Source organism: Geospiza fortis, unplaced genomic scaffold (assembly GCF_000277835.1).
Source record: "Geospiza fortis unplaced genomic scaffold, GeoFor_1.0 scaffold16, whole genome shotgun sequence".
Lineage (NCBI taxonomy): Eukaryota > Metazoa > Chordata > Aves > Passeriformes > Thraupidae > Geospiza > Geospiza fortis.
The window spans coordinates 9,661,083-9,682,293 of NW_005054302.1; the positions used below are offsets into that span (position 1 = coordinate 9,661,083).

Sequence of the window (21,211 nt, forward strand, 5' to 3'; positions counted from 1 at the left end):
GCAGCTTAGTGTAACAACAGAGTGGTACAGGTACATCCTGAAAAGTTCTCTGTTTGAGACCAGCCATGTAATCCCTGTGAGGAAGCAAAATCTTCAGCTGTTTATCTGGTTCTCTGACTTGCTCTACCATCTTCATGTACTTGAACTTGATAGCTCATTTCCTGTTGATGAGTTTCAGACTCTTTACTGCAAGCATTTTAGTTGCAGGCTTGGCTGGAAAAACTTAGAGATGTTTTATTTACTTTCCAAATTTGGTTTTGTAGATGACTATGGAAAGGAGGTCCTGAATGACCCCTTTTTGTCTAAACTGTGCTGCTGTGCAAAGTGGAGGAGTTCTTGGTTTCAAGACGTCCCCTTGAGTGCTCTGAGAGGTGGAAGCTTTAAAGGGAGATGGCATTGGATGCTTTGCACCCAGCTGGCTGTTCTTGGCGCCTCTATGTGCAGTAGCTCTGTGAAGGTACTTTGTTAGGCCATCCCCTCCAAGTGGTCTTATGGCACTGCTTGGCATGAGGGCTCAGTAAAAGCCAAGGATGTCTGTCTCACAAAGTCCTGCCAGTCAAACATAGCTTTTTCCTGAGCAGGGCTCTCCCAAAGACTTTCAGCAGGTGGAGAGCTTCATGTGAAGGCAAGATGCTGTGGTCAGGCACAGCTGTGCCCTCCCTCAGCTGCTCTGCTGTTGTTGGAGGCTGTAGACAACCCCCTCAACAAACCCAACGTTGCAACACAACATTATTCAAAGTATTAAATCAGTGCTAGAAGGAGCATTGTCATGTGACCCCGTTTTGAATTCTGGCTTTTGAATTTTCCTTGGATTTTGAAGTGGTTAAGAAATTTGCAACTTGATTTCCCTCTTTTTCCCCTAGGATATTCGAAACTTGCGGTTTGCTCATAAGCCTGAAGGGAGAACTAGACGATCCATATTTGAGAACCTAATGAAATATGCTTTTCCAGTTTCAAATAATCTGGTAAGTGTTTTCTCTTCAGCTTTTGCCAAAAGACACAGAGTAGCAGTAAACTCTTTTGTTCTGTCCCATCTACTTAATACAGCATTCACGTGGGGTGCATTTTCTTGAGGGATGAGAAGTGCTGGTTTTTAAATCTGTTTTAAACTTAGTTCTGTAGGAGTTTAGATCATATAGGAAACAGGAGAAATCTATTACAGTGCCTTCTTTCATCCACGGGGAACGACTTACTGATAAAACCTCGTAACAGAGGGAGAGTACTCAAATCACAGTGACATCCATCAGAGGTTCACAGCTAATGGTGGCTGCAATGCCCCAAATCTGGAATGCAGCCCCCCGTGTTCTCTAATGTTATGACAGTGCAATTGTTTCAAATGCTGATTGAAAGGCTCTGGTTGTTAATCTGTAAGAGCATTCTTGCCTAAGTAGTTTTATCTTCTCTCCTTCTTTTGTCTGTGAAGTACTAGCTAATAGCCAAGCAAGATCAGGGACAAATTGGAAAGTATATTGTTGTACTAATTACCTGCTACAGTGGGAGTGTTAATCTTTTTTATAAAACCCTGAAAGAAAAGTGATGGTGGGGAAAAAGGGTCAGTCATGAATTACTATTTGAGATATCAAACATTGTATAAATGGGCTCTGAGTGGGCTCTTAAAGGTAAATTTTCTTTCTTTCAGCCACTTTTTGCCTTTGAGTACAAAGAAGTTTTCCCGGAAAATGGATGGAAAGTGTATGACCCAACTTGGGAGTACAGAAGACAGGTGAATATTGTGCCACATCCTTCCTCATCCTCTACTCTTCAGAAACAAGGGTCTGTGCAGTGATAAAATTACAGGTTACATGGAGCAGAGAATGATTCTGCTGAAAAATGCTGTGCAGGCTTGGTTGGGATGTTGTTTTTCACACTGCAGTGCTTGTTGAGAGCAGTACAGCTTTAGAGATAGAGGCATCCACTGCTGGCCATCAGCTCAGGTGGCAGAGAGCTGACTTTAGGCTCTGCTAGAAAAAACTAATGCTCTGGCTTGGTGATCAGGTACTGCTGGCAGTGGGGAATGGAGGGTGCATGTTCCAGGTACACACATCCCATTTTTGAGTTTCATACCTCAGTGCTTGCTTGTATTGGTTTTAATTCTTTCCAGGTTTCCCTGTCTGAAACAGCAACTTGTGAGGAAAAAAATTAAGTGTGGAATGCCTTCACTATCTTAGGCATGGCTTCTCAGCATAGGGATCAGCCTAGAGAGTATTGTTATTTACAGTTGTGGTGTGTCCAGAGTAGACTGATCAAAGGTATTAATGATTATTAATGTGACAGGCTGTCGATAAGGAATACTGTGGTGAAAACTTGAGTGGTCCTCTTTGGAGTAAAAGATGGGAGAATTTTGATTTTTATAATGAAATCAGTCCTGTCATACAATTCTCAAGTAGAAAAAGGAGCATGATTTGGTGGCACGTTTCCCCTGGACACAATAAGCTTCTGTCTCCTCCAGATCCATCAGAATAAAACCAATTTTCTATTGTAAAATTAAGAAATTTTAAACCATGCAATTTAAAGATTTATTTGGGTCTTTCTCATCAAATCAAACAAAACCAGACCTCTGTGCCAGCCTAGTTCATCTGATTCCCGGAATCCAAAACCTAAGGATTCATTTTTCTAGTTCCAGCCTTCTAAAAGCTGGGCATGCCTTCTAAATTGGTTATCTAGGCCTGTCATTAACAGATGGGAGAGAGTGCTTCACTGTTGGGGGTGATTTGTTCTCTCCTGAAATAGCTGCCTAAGATAGATTGCTGGCTTCTAGACTGCTAATGGGAAGCGAGATGTATCTTACTGTATCCTACTGTATGCTGCCTTCAGTGCAAAGGAGTGTATTTTGCAATGAGATGCCACAATCTAAAATCCTGGCCAAGACAAACTCCAGTCGTTTATAATCACTTTGTGTCTAAGGTCAACTTGAGCATAAGATCAGGTAATGCAGTGATTATTGCTTTGTTTAGGCTTTACCTCTTTCTTGGTGGTTATTTTATGGGAAGATCTGCTTGTAGAGAAGGATTTACAGCCCAAGTTATTTGAGCAAGACACTTCTTTGTAGGGCTGAAAATTTTGGAGTGACAACAAAAAGAATACCTGTGCTATCAAAATAATCTCCCCTGGAAAGCACAGCATTCACTCAGCCAAGCATCAGTCAAAACAGGTAAAGTACAAAAGACATTTTTATAACACCTGGAAAGAGGAAATTGGATAATTTCAATGTAGATTATTCCACTTTCTAATTCCTGGCATGTCATTTTTTTATGATAGAGGCTTTTCTGTCCATATTAGGTTTTTTTCTGTCCATATTAGTGTTTTTTTTAAGGTGCAGTATGGTGATTTGGTGCACCCTTAAATTTGTCAGGAATTTGGTTATGTGGTGAAAGGAGACGTGTTTGCATGCCTGTGATTTGCAGCTCTTCATGGCCTTTCTGTAAAGAAAATGGGTGTAAGATGTGACCCAGCTGAGGCATTGCTGCAGTGTGTACTTGTGCTGTAGCCTGCTTCTTTGTTGTTTAATTTTTTGTGAGTGGGAAGGACAAACTTGCCTGACTGCTTCTATGTCAAGAAACCAAGCTAATGTCCATGTGCCGAAGCCCGTGGTCGTTTCCTTACACTGGTAACTGCAAAAGCAAATCCAAACCAGGATTTTTTGCAGCCACAGCCTTTCTGAGTTTTACCCATGATGGGCCACAGTCACTACCATTCCAGATCACACAATCCATCTGCTCCAGTTCCTTATCTCCAAAAGTGACCAACACCAGCTGCTGAAGAAGAAGCAAGCCATACTGCAGTAGATGTTTATGTTGTGATCTGGCCAGGAGGAGAATTTCATCCCTTTTGTCAGATTGATTTAGGTCCTGCAGCATGATGCTTTATGTCCCCTCCAAAACTTTTAGGTATTTCAGTCTGTTTATTTAATTCCAGTGTTTGTAACTATGGATGTTCAATTTATCTGTGTGAGTGTCGTAGCCTTTTTTCTTAATCCAACCAGGTTCTGCTAAAGCAATAACAAATACTACAGTAAATCAGGATCATGTCTTGAAATGGCAGCAGGGATTCGTTAACAGTGAAACAAAACTGGCATCATCAAATCAGATAATGAGATTACCTGTCTCTGACTCTATGAATTGTGATCAGAAATAGAAAAGCAGGACATATGCACTGTCAGCAGGACCTTCTGGAACTGGTTTAGAAACTGTTAGAGAAGGGCTGGCCTAGGGCATCAGCAGCCCAGCAGGATGGCCAGGCATTAACTTGCTGTATCTTAGGCCAGGTCAGTCTTTTCCCTGTGGGAGCAGGAACACAGTGGGAGGGGAGTGGAGCAAAAGTGAACTCCAACTACCAGGCATCCAGAAAAGACTTTTAGACCAGGATCCATGGTAATTTCTATGTCCACACTGGTAGACATATCAAGTTTGAGTGTGCTGTTGTTTATTTATTAAATTTTTAAATTAAAATTAATAGAAATATTTTGAGATTATAGCAATTGTAGCAATTAGGAAAGATACTCAGTAAACCCCTAACTTCCCCATTAGCATTCTTGGGAAGGATGGAAATATGTAACTTATTAAAAATCTGTTATTGTGTAAAACTATGGGGAGTAATAAACAACCTGTAGAGAACAAAAGGAACTCAGAGAGGTTTGAGATTTAGTTGGTAAATGGAATCACATGTGGCAAATGAAATTGAAAACTGAAATTGCTCCCTGATTTTTATTACACATGGGCTGGCAGAATATAAAACAGAATTGCAAAGTGAATAAGACTCACTTGAAACCAAAAGTCCTTAAGATGCCTTTGGAGTAACTTAAAGCTTTATTTTCCTTAATAAGGTGGGGAGCATTTGGAAAATATTACAAGAGGTTGTGAAGTTGTGTGATGTTTCTCTACAAAAGTCATTCTTGTCTAATATCCTTTGCTCTGGTCATATCTACTGGAGAGCCACAGTGTAGGGGCTGTGCTTGCTGCTTTCAGAGAAAACATGTAGAAACTAATAACTCAGAAGAACTGACCTGTTTTGAGGATTAAAGAAGTGCCCAGCATTAGTATACAAGCAGAGTGAGAAAGGTAGAACTTGGTAACATCATCCTCCAGAGGATTGTTGGGTGTAACTTAGGGGAGCAAAGTGAGGATTGAATGTTGAATGTCCCATGGTTTAACTGAGGTCCTGCTTATGCTGTGTACGTCTCTGCTGCAGAACAGATCACAGCTCTCTGGGGCTGAGTGGGCACAGCCTGGGCTCAGTAAATGGCAGAGGCACCATCTTGGCTCTGCAGCTGTATCCTGTGCTGCCTGCTGCAGATCAAGGTGCACTTACATGTGTAAGCTCAGAGTGGATCTCTGAGATCCACAGAGAGATGGACTCTCTCTCCGTAGAGAGGTGTGACTGCGTGTAACTACAGCAAGGAAATTTTTTCTTTCCTGTCAGTGAAGGATCCTCTTGTGCTTAACCTTAACCATGTGCTTTGCAAGGTGGTGGTGTCAGTGCTGTGCTGGTGCAGCTTCAACAGTTTTTCCCTGCAAACAAATCTTCTGCAACATCAAGTGTAAATCAAGTGATAACCAAACCCAAGTCATTACAGTAAGGCATCAATATCTTATCTAGAGGGAAACCAAGTCTAGTTTGTGTGTGGAGAGGACACAAAGGCTGTGTCTCTATGGTTAGATGATACAGTTGTGAGGAGTGTTCCCAAGCACAGGAGCAAGTTTCAGGCATAGCTACAGACCAGACTGTTATCATACGTCTTTTGAATGAGTGTGTTTGAGCATCCTGGTCTTTTGAATGAGTGTGTTTGAGCATCTTTAGCCACCCACAAAGGTTCTGTGATGCAAGTCAAGGATCACCAGTGGCATTTTGGACAAAATATCCTGTTTGGAGGATAAATGAGTTTGTTAGTATACATGTGAGGTGTGTTGGTTCAGCTGGGCTCAGTGAGAATGGTCATGGGTATATTTAATTTATGACTATACGTGTGGCTTTGCTGCCTTCCTCAGTTTGTCCACTGGCAGCCACCAGAGATATGAATTCCCCTAGAATCAGGGGCTGCTAGCAGCATTAATACCTGACGAAGACAGACCTGTGCAGAAGTCTCTGGTCACTAATGTGGACATGCCATGTGCCCTGGCAGCTTCAGCATGATCACAACCTGCTTTTAGGGAGGCATGCCTGAGTTCCTCCTGCAGGTGCACAGGCAGGCAGCACCGCGAGTTGCTCCTTACCCGGCAGAGTCCAGTTGAGTTACATCTGTAACAGTTTTGTTTCATAGTGGGCTTTTGGGTGCTTACAACTTACCGGGAAGCAGTGAAATGCATCTTAGATGAGGAAATACCAGTGTGCTTTATATCACGTTTAGCTTTTTCTATTGATTCCAGCTGGAGAAAGGGCAAATCTGAAGGAGCACGAATAAATGCAGAAGCTATCCTGCATTATGGCAAACGTCCAAGGAAGATGCAAATTCAGCTTCTCTTCTAGCCCACTTGGCTTATTTCTGCTTGCTTCCAGTCTTTATAGAAAGTCATGATCCGAATCCAAAGCGTTCTGGGTGGTGCTGTGATTCAAGGCTCCTGGGCCACGGAAAAGCAGACATTCCCCACGAGTCAAAAGAAATTTGAATGCTGACACACAGCATATTTTCTTTCTTTGGGGGGCTCATCATGGACTTTTCTGGTCTGGGCTATTGCAGAGGAAAGATTTCCTTCAAATTTGTCAGTGTGGCAGCTGAAAGACTTAGAGCTTTGGAGAGCTTTAGAGGTCAGTTGTGGCCCAAGCAGTGTGTTCTGAAGCCACACTGCCCAGCACTGTGAAGGGGGTGCTTTCCAGTGCCCGCTCCTTAGTCTCCATAAGCATTAGTAGAGCTGCTGGGTAAAATGAAAAGGAGCCTTTCTTTTGTGTAGCTGCTTGTTAGCTCCCCTTTTTCTTGCCATGACTGTGCTGACAGCGTAATTTTCATTCAGATTTGGGGAGGTGAAATTTTCAGGAATTCCTTATGGATCATATGCTTCTTAGGACAGGACAGAGAACTAATCAGCCATTAGTCCACTTCCAGGTAGTAAACAAATTGGTCACTGGCAAGAGTCTAGCTATTCCCTGGCTGGCAGCAGAGCTGGTGAGCCCAACAGATTTCATCCTTGCTGTGTACAGCAGGCAGACCTCTGAGCATGTTTTGTCCATCAGTAAGCTTGAACTGTGTATACACATTGCTTGATGTCTGGTTCTGCCAATTCTCCGGCTTCAGACTGGGCCAAAAATAGCTTTCCTTCAGGCTTTTGAGGTGATCCTTGTAGTAACATTGCCTTCCCAGGGAGGGCCAAAGGACAGCAGTGGTTCACAAAGCAGAGTGTGTGACTGATACTAGACAGAAGGTCTGGCCTCCCCTCAGATTTCTAACCATGACCTCTTTTGACAGCGTGACTCACCACTGGGATGGGATACCGGCCGCAGTCTGTGTGGGTCAGCCATAATTATCACAGCTCGTCTGACCCATGTTAGATGTGCTGTTGGTTTCCTGTGGGAGCTGTGACAGTCATGATCAGTGTCCCATCACCCTGCTTTAAAATGGAGTAGTGTTCATTAGAACAGAGGCGTGTATTGTGTAAGGAGTTGATGTTCCCCTAAAACACACTCGGTGCTTCAGAGCCTGGCCATGTTTGCTGCAGCAGATGTGTCTTCCCCACAGAGATGCTTTGTGTCACTGCTCACCCCTGCTGCAGTAGGGGTCTGTTTAAATCTCTGCTTGCAGGCAGCTGCACCAGCCACTCCCCGTTGGTCTGTTCTCTCCCAGCTTCAGCCACACCACGTCTGCAGGTTGTCAGGGTCATCCCCATTGTGCTTCAGGTGTTACTTGGAGATTGTTGTCTGGGAAGCTGTTGAGTGGCTTCCCCATCACGGCATGGTGAGCTCTGTGATGTGTGTGTGGAGATTCCCTGCTCTCCTGGCCCAAGTCCTCAGTTCAACCAGAGAGCTTAGTGTGATGGAAACATGGGAGTCATGTATCACATACAATCATGCAAACAGAGACATACAATTGTTAAGCTTTTGGTGTTTTTAGAGGTTTCCACAGTTGTGCCACAAACACTGTACTAAGCCCAAATCAGGCGTATTTTTTGAGGTGTTTTACTGCCTGTTCTCCCTTCTCCCCCTTCCCTCCATCCTGTCTGGTAACTCCACTTTATATCCCCAGTTTTCACTAACACATTTGGACTAAGTGCCATGTGGGGACTGAGTTGGTCACCCATTCTGTCCTTCTCCTGGCTCTCCTGTAAGCCCATAATGAGACCAGGAGGTACCTTAAAGTTGGGCTCAGGGGGACCACCTGTGTTGCTACATCTGTAGCCTCCACAGTTCCTTTGCCATAGGTGACCCTGCCTGAAGCCCAGTTTCCCTGCTTTTCAGTGTCTTGAGCAAAACATCCACCTCTCTGTGGAGAGACATGAAATGCAAGTTACCAAGATAATGCATTCCCAGGTGCCAGCCCTGAATGACCTTCATTAACGAAAGTTGCCTTGAATTTCAGGTCTGGGCATTTGTCTGTGCTGAGGTCTCAGAACAACTCATTTGCTAACCTGCATTTCTCTCTTTAGGGAATTCCCAATGAAAGCTGGAGGCTGACCAAGATTAACGAGCGCTACGAGCTGTGTGATACGTACCCTGCCATTCTAGCCGTGCCTGTAAACATTCCCGACGAGGAATTAAAGAGAGTGGCATCCTTCAGATCCAGAGGACGCATACCAGTGAGTGGGACAGAAAAAGCCACTTTGATGTGGTTTTGTTACACATACCTTTGGGCAATAAGTAATACCAAGATCAGGCTGAGTAGATTCCAGGGAGCAAATAAATGGTCAGAAGATAATAAAAGTGACAACAACGTGTTTGAGGACATAGAAAACAACAGTATCTGCTGAAACTACTGTTGAGAAAGAGATGTAGACTAAACCAAAACTAGAAGATAAGATAATTTAGCACAACTCAGACCAAATCTCAGTTCAGTTCCCGGGAAACACAAGGCAGCCCTGTTTGGCTGTTTACAATTGTCTGGCCTACTCTGACTTTCAGGACAGAGAAATACATAGTGATAATCTTGACGAGAGCATTTATTAAATGAAGTTAAGACAAAGCACATTGTTATGATGATTATTTCAGAGGTAACTGGAAAGGTACTGGTTTACTCCTCAAGTCTATAGGAAATTCAGTCTATTCCTAAAATGCTTAACTTTTACATGGTGTAACACAAAGTAAGACATAGCCCACATGCTGACTCACACAACAGCCAGAAAAAACAGTCTGCATCATATATAAAAGTCAGACTCAAACAATTTCATCACCTTTTGCTTGTTCAAACTTTGGGAATGCCACCAGAATGAGTAAAGACAGAAGGGTTCTTTCTTTCATTCAGTTGTGATGTAATAGAATCCAGCCTTCTGGAACCCCCTGATAGACAATCCCAGAGCAAGCCATTACAGATAATTCACTTCATTGGTTTAATGAATCACATTTTTCCTTTATTTATTTCCCATTTGTTTCTGAAGGTCTTGTCATGGATTCACCCAGAAAGTCAAGCAACGATCACGCGCTGCAGCCAGCCCATGGTGGGAGTGAGTGGCAAGCGGAGCAAGGAAGATGAAAAGTACCTTCAAGCCATCATGGATTCTAATGCCCAGTCCCATAAAATCTTCATATTTGATGCAAGGCCTAGTGTGAATGCTGTAGCCAATAAGGTTGGGTGCTTTTTCATGTGTCTAAAACTGGGAATGTAATAGTTTAGAGCACATTTCCCACCACCATTTCATATTATTCTTAAGGATCACAAGGGTTTACCAGTGCAGAAGAAGTCTGAATGCAATGATATGATTCTCTAGACAGACTTTTATACCTTCATTGGTATCTGTAAGATATCAGTGTGACTGCTGATGATCCATTATATTAATTTACAATGGGAAATGACACTGGAAAGGAAATAAAATTGTAGTACTGAGGTCAGACCCTAGCACCCTAGACCTTGTGTATGACCATTTCTCAATTCACATGGTTGAAAGACTGCTTCCTCCAACAGGACTCAGAGCCCTGTCCAATCTGGCCTTGAATGTTTCCAGGAATGAGGCATCTGCCACTGTTCTGGAAAACCTGCTCCAGTGTTTTACCACCTTTATTGTGAAAAAATTCTTCTTTATGTCTAGTCTGAATCTACCTTCTATTACTTTCAACCCATTACCCCTTGTCCTATCACAACAGGCCCAACTAAAATGTCTGTCTCCATCTTTCTTATAAACCTTCTTTAAGTGCTGGAAGGCTGATATAAGGTCTCCCCTTATAAGGCCCTTCCCTTCTCAGCCATCCCTCACAGGAGAGGTGCTCCAGACCTCTGATCGTCTTTTTGGATTTGATCCAGCAGGACCTTGTCTTTCCTGTGCTGGTTCCCCAGAGCTGGACACAGCACTGCAGGTGGGGTCTCAGCAGAGCAGAGCAGAGGGGCAGAATCCCCTCCCTGGCCCTGCTGCCCACACTACTTTGGATGCAGCCCAGGAAACATGCGGCTTTCTGGGCTGGGAGTGCCCATGGCTGGGTCATGTCCAGCCTCTCACCCACCAGCATTCCCAAGTCCTTCTGGGCAGGCCTGCTCTGATCTGTTCACCCCCCAGCCTGTGTTGGTACCAGAGATTGGCCCAAACCCAGGTGCAGCACCTTGCACTTGGTCTTGTTAACTTCTTGGGGTTCCCATGGACCCACTTCCTGAGCTTGTCCAGGTCCCTCTGGATGGCACCCCATCCTTCAGGAGTGTCAGCTGTACCACTCAGCTTGGTGTCACCTGCACACCCAATTGAGGGTGCACTTGATCCTTCTGTTTGTGTCACTGATGAAGACATTAGAGAGCACTAGTCCCAGTACGGACTCCTCAGGGATACCACTTGTCACTGCCTGGGCATTGAGCAATTGGCCACTACCCTCTGGATGTGATTATCCAATTTCTCATCCATCAAACTGTCTGTCCATTATCTCCAGTCTAGAAAGAAGGATGTTGTGGGGAGCTGTGTCAAAGGCTTTGCAGAAGTCCAGGTAGATGACACCCATAGCCCTTCCTTGTCCGCTGCTGTAGTCTCTCCATTATAAAGGCCACTGGGCTGCTCAGGCAGGATTTGCCCTTGGTGGAGCCATGCTGGCTATCCTGAATCACCTCCCTGCCCTCCACATGCCCTAGCATATCTTCTAGAAGGATCTGTTCCATGATCCTGCCAGGCACAGAGGTGAGGCTGACATTTCAGTAGTTCCCAGGGTCCATCATTCTACCCTTCTAAAAATTGTGTTCCATGCCATCACTTTAAGCTTTGTTTTAATGGTGGAGCTGCTTTGTTGCAGTAAAGATCATTTTTTTTTCTTTTTTTTTTTAATTTGCCTTTCCCCCTACTTAGGGAAGGCAATTAGTGTGTGGGTTATCCTCCTCTGTAATAGTATGGTAAATTTTTAAATGATAGATTAGCAAATGTAATGAGTTAACAGCTTGAATGGGGATAAATTATAATTACAGAGGAAAAGAAGGCTTGTAATGTGATATTCTTTGGTAAAAATTACAGCATTCATTAGGTATTGCAGAAGAGAGACACAAAGTGTGTGCCTGTACATGTTTGCTCCCAGCTGTAAGATAAAGCCAATGTTTTTTGCCTGCTTTAGATAGCCCAGCCAGTGTGGTATTTTGTCAGCTGCTATTTGCTCAGGACAAATGACTGGGATAAAGTACAAAATATGGTTTTCCTTAATGATTTGTATGTAAATTTTGTTCTTCAGGCTAAAGGAGGGGGCTATGAGAGCGAGGATGCCTATCAGAATGCAGAATTAGTGTTCCTGGACATTCACAACATTCATGTTATGAGAGAGTCGCTGAGAAAACTAAAAGAAATTGTGTATCCCAATATCGAGGAGACTCATTGGCTGTCTAATTTAGAGTCAACTCACTGGCTGGAGCATATCAAGGTATGCATGTCTGCATCCACTGCACGTGGCTGAGCAAGCCCAAGTCCTCACCAGTCTGGGGAAGATATCCAGAGTCAACTCCACGATTTTCAGTTCCTTATAAATGTAAAGACTTATAATTTGTTTTCTATTTATAAGCATTTAAAACTGCAGTTCTTGGAGTGAGGAATCTTAAGGAGATGAAAAGAGGGACAAGGGAGGGGGCTGAAATACTGAAAGATAGTGTTTTGGAAGTGAAGGATGTTCCTGGATGATGTGTAACTGTGAAAGCTCTGTTTAGAACTTAGGAGTCACAGAGTTTCCAAGTTCTTGGCTCGGCTCCTTGACATTCTGGCATTATTGTGTGGGCCAGACGAGCAAATGCTGGAAGTTTGGGCCCTCTCAGCCTTTCAAGAATCCAAGCAGAGTCAGAATAAGGAGGCAAAATACTTTGGCTTCTCCAGATGCTGGTTTTCAAATAATGTCCTTTTCTGAAAATGTCCAGCTTACATTGTTGCTCTGCTGATGCAGGCAGGGGCAGATCTGCACCTGGGGCAGCTGCAAGGTGATGGCCATTCCTATCAGACACAACACACTCCTGCATTTAAATATTGACTTGTCCAAGGAAGGACTGAGTTTTATGCAAGGGCTCTTCTACAGTTGTGCCTACACTACAGTTTAGATGTGTCGTCATCTTGCTGGAACAGAAAATGTGTTCACCAGTTTGCTGTCCTAGTTATAAAGTAGTTGGAACTGATTTACCATTCTCCTTGAGGCAAGCAGAGCCCTTGGTTTGTCCTGTGCTGTCACTAGCCATTTTTCATTTATAGTTTCTGTTCCAAAGAGATTTTGTAATTTGTTTCTTCCCTTGTCCTAGCTCATTCTTGCTGGAGCCCTTCGGATTGCTGACAAAGTGGAGTCGGGGAAGACATCGGTGGTGGTGCACTGCAGCGACGGCTGGGACCGCACAGCGCAGCTCACCTCGCTGGCCCTGCTCATGCTGGATGGCTACTACCGCACCATCCGTGGCTTTGAGGTGCTCGTGGAGAAGGAGTGGCTGAGCTTCGGCCACAGATTCCAGCTGGTGAGTCCCTAGCCCATGGAGGGCATGGAACAGAAAGTTCTTGTCCCTCTTGAAGGATTTCAGAGGAGTTTTACATTTCTTGTGAGAAGTTTCCTGGCTGAACTCACAGAAGAGAGGTGAATGCTGATGTTATTGTTTTCTACCTATAATTCCATTCACCTCTTAACCTCCTTGGGACTGTATTGGTTAGATACAGGGAACAGGTGGTATTTAGATGTCTCAGGTGTCTGACTGATAATGTCATGTTCCTGTGCTTAGGCTTAAACTAGGAGTGTGCTTTGGGTTCAGTGCTGGCATTTCTGCTGGGAGCTGGCAGAGACCACTGGGTATTTTTTGTCTTTCTTTCAGTTCAGTCCATTTTTTTAACAAACTGCTTGGGCACCATCTAAGAAATGCTTTGGTATTGAAGAGGTTTGGGAATTTGTTTATAGCCTTGACCTCACATTTTCTTCAAGCACATTTTATTTTTGGAGAGGCTTCTAATTATTTAGGTGAAAGAGCAGCAGCTTGAGCCTGGACCAAGACTGGTTTGTGGTTGCGCCTTAGCACTTGGCAGAGAGGCAGCTTTGTGGGCTTGTGACACAGCAGTTTGTTATGGTTTGCACTGATGGGAATGGAGAGAGCCTTTCAGTAGTATCCTTTCAGTCTTTGTTCCTATTGTGTTTTGCTTGTAGCTGTTCTCTAGTGGTTGTTAATTTTGCAAGGGCTAGAACAAGGTCTGTGTGCCGCACTTGCAGTGGTGGGTTGCACTGTCAAATGCTCTGAGGAAGGTGGGGAAACTGAGGCACTAAAGTGACTGAGGTTCTGCTGCAGGAAAACTTGTTATCTGGTATTTGAGCAATGAGTGTTTTAGCTTCTTCACTGTCTAGGCTAGGAAAATACCAACAGCAATTTCCTTTGGTGAGGGGAGAACAGTTTTAGGGATCTCTGTTACTTACATGTTCTCGTTCTGTCTTTGTGCAGTACTTGGGGCTCCCAGGTAATATATAATCATTAACAATGTACTGTGCTAGTTCTGAGGAGTCGTGCCTCACATGTGTTGGCCACACAGCAGGGTCAGGGTTGGAGGCTGCCTCTGGGAATACTGTCATTGCTGCCTCTCTGGAGGTGGCAGGAGATGGGCTGGGCTGGTGTTTGTACAGCTCTTGGAAGCTGCGAGGTGTTGCTTGATGGGTATCGCCGCATGCTGTGCCTCTAGGTAGTGCTTGCATCCAGCACCCTCTACTACTGAAGTAGCCAGGACAACAGCTGCAACTGAAGCAAAAAGCATTCTCATTTTTCTTCCTTCTGAACTTTAGCTATTAACTGAAATCAGTGCCAGCATAGCATCTGGAGCCTCTACTCAAACAACTCTTGTTTTAACTTAGCATGAAAATATCCCCATAAAGAATTTTCACTTCAAAGACAAAGAGAGTAGCTGTCCTTTACTCCTTTACCCGCTGATATGGACAAAGCAGTATCAGGACTCATTTGAAGTTTTTTAAAGCTGTTGGTAAAGGTTTAGGTGACTGAGAGCAGACCCCATGAAGCCCTGTATGACTCGTGTTCTTTGTCCTGCTGTTGCAGAGGGTTGGCCACGGGGACAAGAACCATGCGGACGCGGATCGCTCTCCCGTCTTTCTGCAGTTCATCGACTGCGTCTGGCAAATGACGAGACAGGTACTCTGCTGGGTGGCACCCGTGTCCCCAGAGCCATGCACAGTGCACCAAGACATTGCCTGGTGTATGGACACTGGAATGGTTTCCAAGCTGACCTGTGCAGGCTCTCCTTCCTGGGCTTGTACTCTTGCTTTGATTCTGGCAGCAGGCTTTTTGGGAGTCTGTTTAGCACAGAGCCCGAAAACACTTGCTAATGTAAGTCCCTAGCACAGTGGGTGTAACAGATCCCTGTTGCCCCTGCTCAAGCTGATCCTGTAACATGTTCTATTTTAACTTCTGCAGGCAAATGTACTGCTCCCAGTTCATAATGTGAGGTACAGAGCTGAGTGCCTCATTTCAGACCTGGCATGGCAAAGGTACAGTCCAGGAGAGATTCCCTGTGTCAGGGAGATTTTTCCCCAGGCATGTGGAACCTAGAAGGTTTTTTGGGATCTTCTGTGACACAAAAGTCAGCTGTGATCAGGCAGTTCACTGAAAAAAGCTAGGCTCACCCTGGGTTAAACCAGGAGGAGTGGAAGAGAAGGATAGCACTATATATAGAAGAAAAGGATGCCACTACATATGACACTGTACCACATCGATGCAGAGAGAAGAGGAGACTTTACCATCATCAAAAGTCACTTTCATTGTGGTCTCCTTGGATTGCTCCTACAGCTGGGCATCCTGACCTGCAGTGATGAGGTCAGGATGTCACAAGTGGGGCAGCCTGGAAAGAGGAGGGTGGTTGTGAGGGAGGAAGGGCTCCTGCTCTCCTCTCCATCACCCCATGTCTTTGCAGTTCACTGCATTTATTCTTAATGACCCTTTGTGGAGCTTCAGTTGTCCCTGTCTCAGGTCAGATTGATTCTGCACAGAGCTCAGCAACAAACATGGCTTGTGCCCACCTTCTGCTCCTGCTGACCCCTGTCACAAGATGCCTTCTTGCTGTTTCCTCTGGGAAGTGCTGTGTTGGGCACCCAGGTTATTTCCATTTGGCCCTAGAAAATTTCCATCTTTTGAATGTATTTATTTCACGTGTGCCTTGTTCACAGTCTGGCTGCAAGGCTTGTCATGAGGGACAGGCATAGCAGAGCAAGCTTCAATTTGAAGCAGCACTGAGTGTACATAAACACAGTGCTCTAACCCTTCAGACTTCTGGCTTTTGCTCAAAATTCCTCTCTGAACATGCAAAGCAGCTTTCCAAGAGGGAAACTCTTGCTCCTGGAAGGAGCAAATATGACCCTGAATATCCAGCCAGGCAGGGAACAGGGACAGATCCTGTTCTAGAAATCAAGAAGCCAACTCCTTACCAAGACCACAGCATGGGAGAAAGTTTATTTTCCTGTTTTAAAATCCCAACCTAATTTTCTATTTCTGCCTAAAGTTTCCTACAGCATTTGAGTTCAATGAGTACTTCCTGATCACCATCCTGGATCACCTGTACAGCTGTTTGTTTGGGACCTTCCTGTGCAGCAGCGAGCAGCAGAGAGTGAAGGAGGTAAGACGGCTTCTCTCCGAGGTAAAAGCCTGTTCCTGATTGCTTTAGCTGGCCAGATATTGCTACAGAAGCTGGTTCCTCACTCAGAGATAGTTGTAGATGTGAGGCTGGAAATGCCAAGCCCCCTTCTCAACAGCTGAGACTTGGAGGGTTTTCCTCTTTGCATAAACTGCTGTCTGTTGGAGGCTTCATGTTTCAGAGCAGCACCATCTCCTTTCTGGATACTGTCTACTTCCAGTTAGTCACTAGTGGTTGAATAACTCTTGATGTCTCCCAGGTAGTGGAAATGCAGTTTTGCTTTGAACTTCAGTTTACTGTAACCTTCTCTGTGGGAACTGGTGCTTTTTTGTCATGCCTTGTCTTTGAGATGATCCCTTTAGGGTGCTTTTGACTACCTAGTGTGTGTTGTCATTCTGGACACAGAGGTTACAGCAAGTAACTGGTCTTTATGTGTGTTCTTGCTGTGCTTGCATCTTCCCAGGAGAGGACAACTCTCCTACTATTATTAAGGACATGCCTCTCTGTCCTGCCACAAGCCAGCTCTGCCCTGCAGTCTGGCCAAGGTTTGTTTGCCCAGGGAGGAGTGTAGAGATGTGTTCATCCAGACCCGGTCTGGAATTAGAAGGAAAACAGTGGCACTCACTCTGTCTCACCTACCTAAAGATGAAGCATTCTGTCACCAGAGGCTGCAGCCTAACAGCACAGAGGTACATGAGGGCAGTGCTGTGTGGACCTGATGTGATTACATTCATAGATGTGATTATATTTGATAGTTAAACATAATCATAAAAACTAGCTGGAAAATAAAAGTGATAGCATTTTACTAGAGTGAAATCAGTGTCCCTGTTTCTTTGGAGTCCACAGTGATTGAATAATTGTCATTTCCAGGAAATAAAATCTGCATGCTGTTTGCACATGGGTTTGGGTTTTTTTTAAAGGCCTCAGCCTAGTGAAGTACTTAATCTAGAAAATACTTCAGCACTGGTTTCAGTGGGAGTATTCACAGGCATAATTATTCCACTAGATCAGGGCCTAAGTCAAATGTTTTCTTTTTTTCCTTTGCAATTAAGTACTCCAGCAAGTCCTCCAGGAGCACTTCAGAGAAGTGAAGTTTAACTAAAGCACCAGGAGTTCACATGCCAGTGTCCCCTTGCTGTAGCAGTGGTGATTCCTGATCTGTGTTGACAGCTGGGTGGGTCAGAGGGGTTGTTCCGTGCCATGGCGTGTGTGCCTGCCTGCATCCATGTGCTTTGAGTACAATAACCACATCAAAAGAACAGTTTTGGCGGGTTTTTTTTTAAGCTAGAAAAAACAACCAGCTCCATATTAATGACAGGCATATGTCTATGCTGCTACAGTTTGTAGATAGCTGGGATTCGTATGGCAAATAAAGCCTCCTCCACCCCCTTCCCTTACAGAGCCTTCCAAAAAAGACTGTATCACTTTGGTCTTACATCAACAGCCAACTGGAAGACTTTACTAACCCCTTGTACGTGAGCTACTCCAACCACGTCCTGTATCCCGTGGCCAGCATGCGCCACCTCGAGCTGTGGGTCGGCTACTACATCCGCTGGAACCCCAGGATGAAGCCTCAGGTACTCCTCTTCCCACTCCTGCTTCCCTCTCTGCTAGTACCAGTACTGTTTCTTTGGAGGTCAAGACCTTCAGGTAATGTACAGATTTATGCCACAGATTTATGCTTAAATCTGAAAACAAACACCTAAATTCAAATGTCAGCAAGAGCAAGCACCACCTAGAGCTGACTAATGCAGGTGCCCAGCTGGACATCACCACCTTGTGAAATCTGCAGGAGCTGAAGATTCTCAGCGATCTGGGAGATATCTCACTTAGAATGTGGGAAAAATTATCTGAGTTGTCTTTACAAAAGATCTTAAAAGCCCTAAGACTTCTCTGAATGTGGGGTTCTATATAGGAATTTCGGGGCTGTATTTAAATTACTGGTGATGGGAACCTGCTGCTTGCTCTGGCTGCCTGAGGCACAGGGGTCTGACCCCAGCCAGCAGGGAAGGTGATCAGTAGGGAAGCTGGCTTGCCCAGGGCAGGCACCTCAGACTAGCGGTCTGAGCATGACCCTGAATGCTGACATCACTTTTTAGTAGAAAGGGACAAAAATTCCCAATTGCTTCAGTGCCTGTCTGCAGGTAGCAGTTTTGCAGATCTGCAGCGTTACACAGACAGGAACCCAGCAAACACTTTGCAGTACTGACTGTTCAACAGTCAGAACTATGTGAAAATATTTAGAAGAATCTGGCCGGGTTTTTTCCTCTCAAGCCCCTGAGATGCCATGGCCAGTGTCTCCCAGAAATGTCAGAGATCAGAGTCTGGCAACTGTCATCTTTCAAAATACGTACAGACTGTTTTGTTTAGCCAGCATTGCACTGTGCATGTTGGACCCAAATGAGCAGCCAAGAGCCAGAGCAAGCACTCAGGTACCTGTGGGCTGGAGACTGATGACACTCACCTACGTCCTTCCCCCATAGCTGTCTGTAAGGTCAGCAGCTTTGTGCTTCAGGCTCCCTCTTCCATGCTGACCTGCCAGTGTTCAGCCACACATTTCCTTGCAGGAACCGGTTCACAATCGCTACAAGGAGCTTCTGGCCAAGCGGGCTGAGCTGCAGAAGAAAGTGGAGGAGCTGCAGAGAGAGATCACCAACCGTTCCACCTCATCCTCGGAGCGCGCTGGCTCTCCCGCACAGTGCGTCGCTCCCGTACAGACAGTTGTATAATAGGGACTTTTTCTTGCTGACTACCTTCCCAGGACCATGGAGGGCAGCTTTCCTGAAACCCCCTGCATTTCCAACATGGTGCCTGGGAGATGCCAATTTATTTATTTATTTCTCTCCAGGGTAATTTATGAGTACTGTAGCACTAGAGAAAGCTTAAAGCAAAAACCAACACAGACAAGACCCCCTATGCAATTACCCTTCTCAGTGGCTAGCTTATATTGCACTTGCCACCTGCAAGAAGCCTGGAGCTTGCTCTTTGTTCACTCATGTGCTGGAATTCACTTGGCTTGAAAGAGTCTGTGCACAAGCATGAAGTACTGTGGAGGAAAAACGTCTGCTCAGAAGTTTGAAAGGCCAAACCTGACTTTGTATTGGAGCTTCAGATGCAGCTGTGCCATCACACACCCTCCTGCACAGCAGAGTCAATGAGGGCATTTGCCAGCACACCTGGAAACAAGCAACAGCAGTGTCTGAAACAAGTCATTCCCTTCACCTCAATCTAGATCATAGGAAGCCATGCAAATGATGCCTTATTTAAAGAAAGGGCAGCTTCTCCCAATAAAACACTGCAGTAGAGGAGTAACAATACAGGACATGATTTTGTAGGACAACGTTTACTTCCATCTCTGCAATTTCAGAATCTCACTTATGGTTTACAGTGGGTGTGCCAGGATACAACTTAAGCACCTTTATTTCAGAGGGGGAGCAGAGTGGGCTCCCCTGGCTTTCCACAGCTCCTCTGGCCTCCAGTGCCTCATACTCATCAGGGGAAAAGGTAATGGAATACCAAGGGGCACTTGTGAACTGCTGGGATCAGCCATTACATTTTGCTTGGGTAAGCATAATTAGCAATTTTAATGCTTCTGTGCAGGGTTATTGTGGTGTACTTATGGTATTTCAGCTTTCTGCTAACTAATGGAAGCAACTGTGCATCAACCAAAGACGCCTTTCTGCCTGCATTGCAACTGCTGCTTTAGGTTTTTCTGGCAGACTGAACAGCTTGGCCATTTTCTAAACCCTACCTTTTTCCTCATAGTCTGCTTCAAGAATTGGTGTCACTCAACTAAACTCAACTCAAGCTAAAATTGAATTTTAATACAAAAATTTACTGTAGGGGATACAACACATACTTGGTGAGCCTATGACTGCCCCCTTGCTCTTCCAAACAGGTAAGCACAGGGTTGCAGAGGAGGGCTCTTGGAGCAAAGGCAGTTCAGTATGCACAAGGCCGCTTCTCCCCGTCTCTGCTGAGGAGAAGGGGTACTGCTTGGTGTGGGTTCCTGTGTTGCTCTTTTAGGATTGGATCCCAGACTGGTCACCTGTTTAATATAACTGTCAGCTGCTTCACTCAGCTGCTATTCCACTAGAGAGGGATTTTTGGAGGGAGCATAAGAGCAGACCTATTCCCACCTAAGAAACGGCCTTTCAAAAGCCACATTCCTTCCAAGGTAGTTAGCAGTCACTTCCTCCTGCAGTCTCCAGTTCTGCCTGCTCTACTGCTGCAATCACCACTCCGTGCTTACAGAGAAATCCAGAGCCGCCTTCTGTCAGGATGAGTAACAGGCTGTACAGCATCACCACGGCTGTTACGGGGTGGCCTGTCACAGTATGGTTCAAAAGTGCAAAGAATCCACACAAAATACTTCCTAAGGACTCAGATTTGCTTTGAGGTTAAAGGGCAGGTCTGCTCTTACCTACAATCACTATAGAAAAGGGTTTAAAGCATTATTCTGTATTAGCAAATTGACTATGTGTGTATATTTTGTTTCTTGATGAAGGCTGTTTGGTTTCCTTAATGCTAATAAAAACAGATAAATGGATAAAGTTCCTGTGCTCTTATTTTCAACTATGTGGTTTTCCAAAGGACTTGCAGGACATGCAGACATTAAATAAATAGCACTGCAAGTTCAGTGTGTGAAATCCAAATCTCTCATTCTTCTGCAGAGGGTCTTTCAAGTTGCTAATGTTAAAACTCTCAAGTCTAGAATGACAGAAAACCAAGATTCATCTTTGGAGAAGTTGCATTTAAGACCAGCACTTAGCTGTCAGTATTATAAAAACAGAATCACAGAATGGTTTGAGTTGGAAGGGACCTTCAAAGATCATCCAGTTCCAACCCCCCTGATTGGCAGAGACACCTTCCACTAGACCAGTGCTCAAAGCCCCATCAAACCTGGCCTTGAATATTTTCGGGGACAGGGCTATCTCCAGACATCCTTCCCAAGAAAAATGACCAAGTGTAAGTTTCAGCTACTGATTTTTCAGGACTCCTGGCATGAGCTGTTCTTTAAGTGGTTACTCCCACTATACCTG

At 44.8% G+C, this 21,211-nt stretch overlaps 1 protein-coding gene across 1 annotated transcript in view; it reads left to right on the forward strand.

Annotated features, from left to right (window-relative positions):
• MTMR2 (myotubularin related protein 2) overlaps window positions 1-20,722 on the forward strand; it is a 41,244-nt gene extending 20,522 nt beyond the window's left edge. Inside the window, exons 5-14 of the mRNA XM_005417727.2 lie at window positions 864-965; window positions 1,640-1,723; window positions 8,571-8,720; window positions 9,516-9,704; window positions 11,767-11,952; window positions 12,809-13,015; window positions 14,582-14,674; window positions 16,038-16,151; window positions 17,570-17,746; window positions 18,737-20,722. Coding sequence (XP_005417784.1) covers window positions 864-965; window positions 1,640-1,723; window positions 8,571-8,720; window positions 9,516-9,704; window positions 11,767-11,952; window positions 12,809-13,015; window positions 14,582-14,674; window positions 16,038-16,151; window positions 17,570-17,746; window positions 18,737-18,898 — 1,464 coding nt within the window. The 3' untranslated portion in view covers window positions 18,899-20,722. The remainder of the gene's footprint in view (window positions 1-863; window positions 966-1,639; window positions 1,724-8,570; window positions 8,721-9,515; window positions 9,705-11,766; window positions 11,953-12,808; window positions 13,016-14,581; window positions 14,675-16,037; window positions 16,152-17,569; window positions 17,747-18,736) is intronic.
• The last annotated feature ends 489 nt before the right edge of the window (window positions 20,723-21,211 follow it).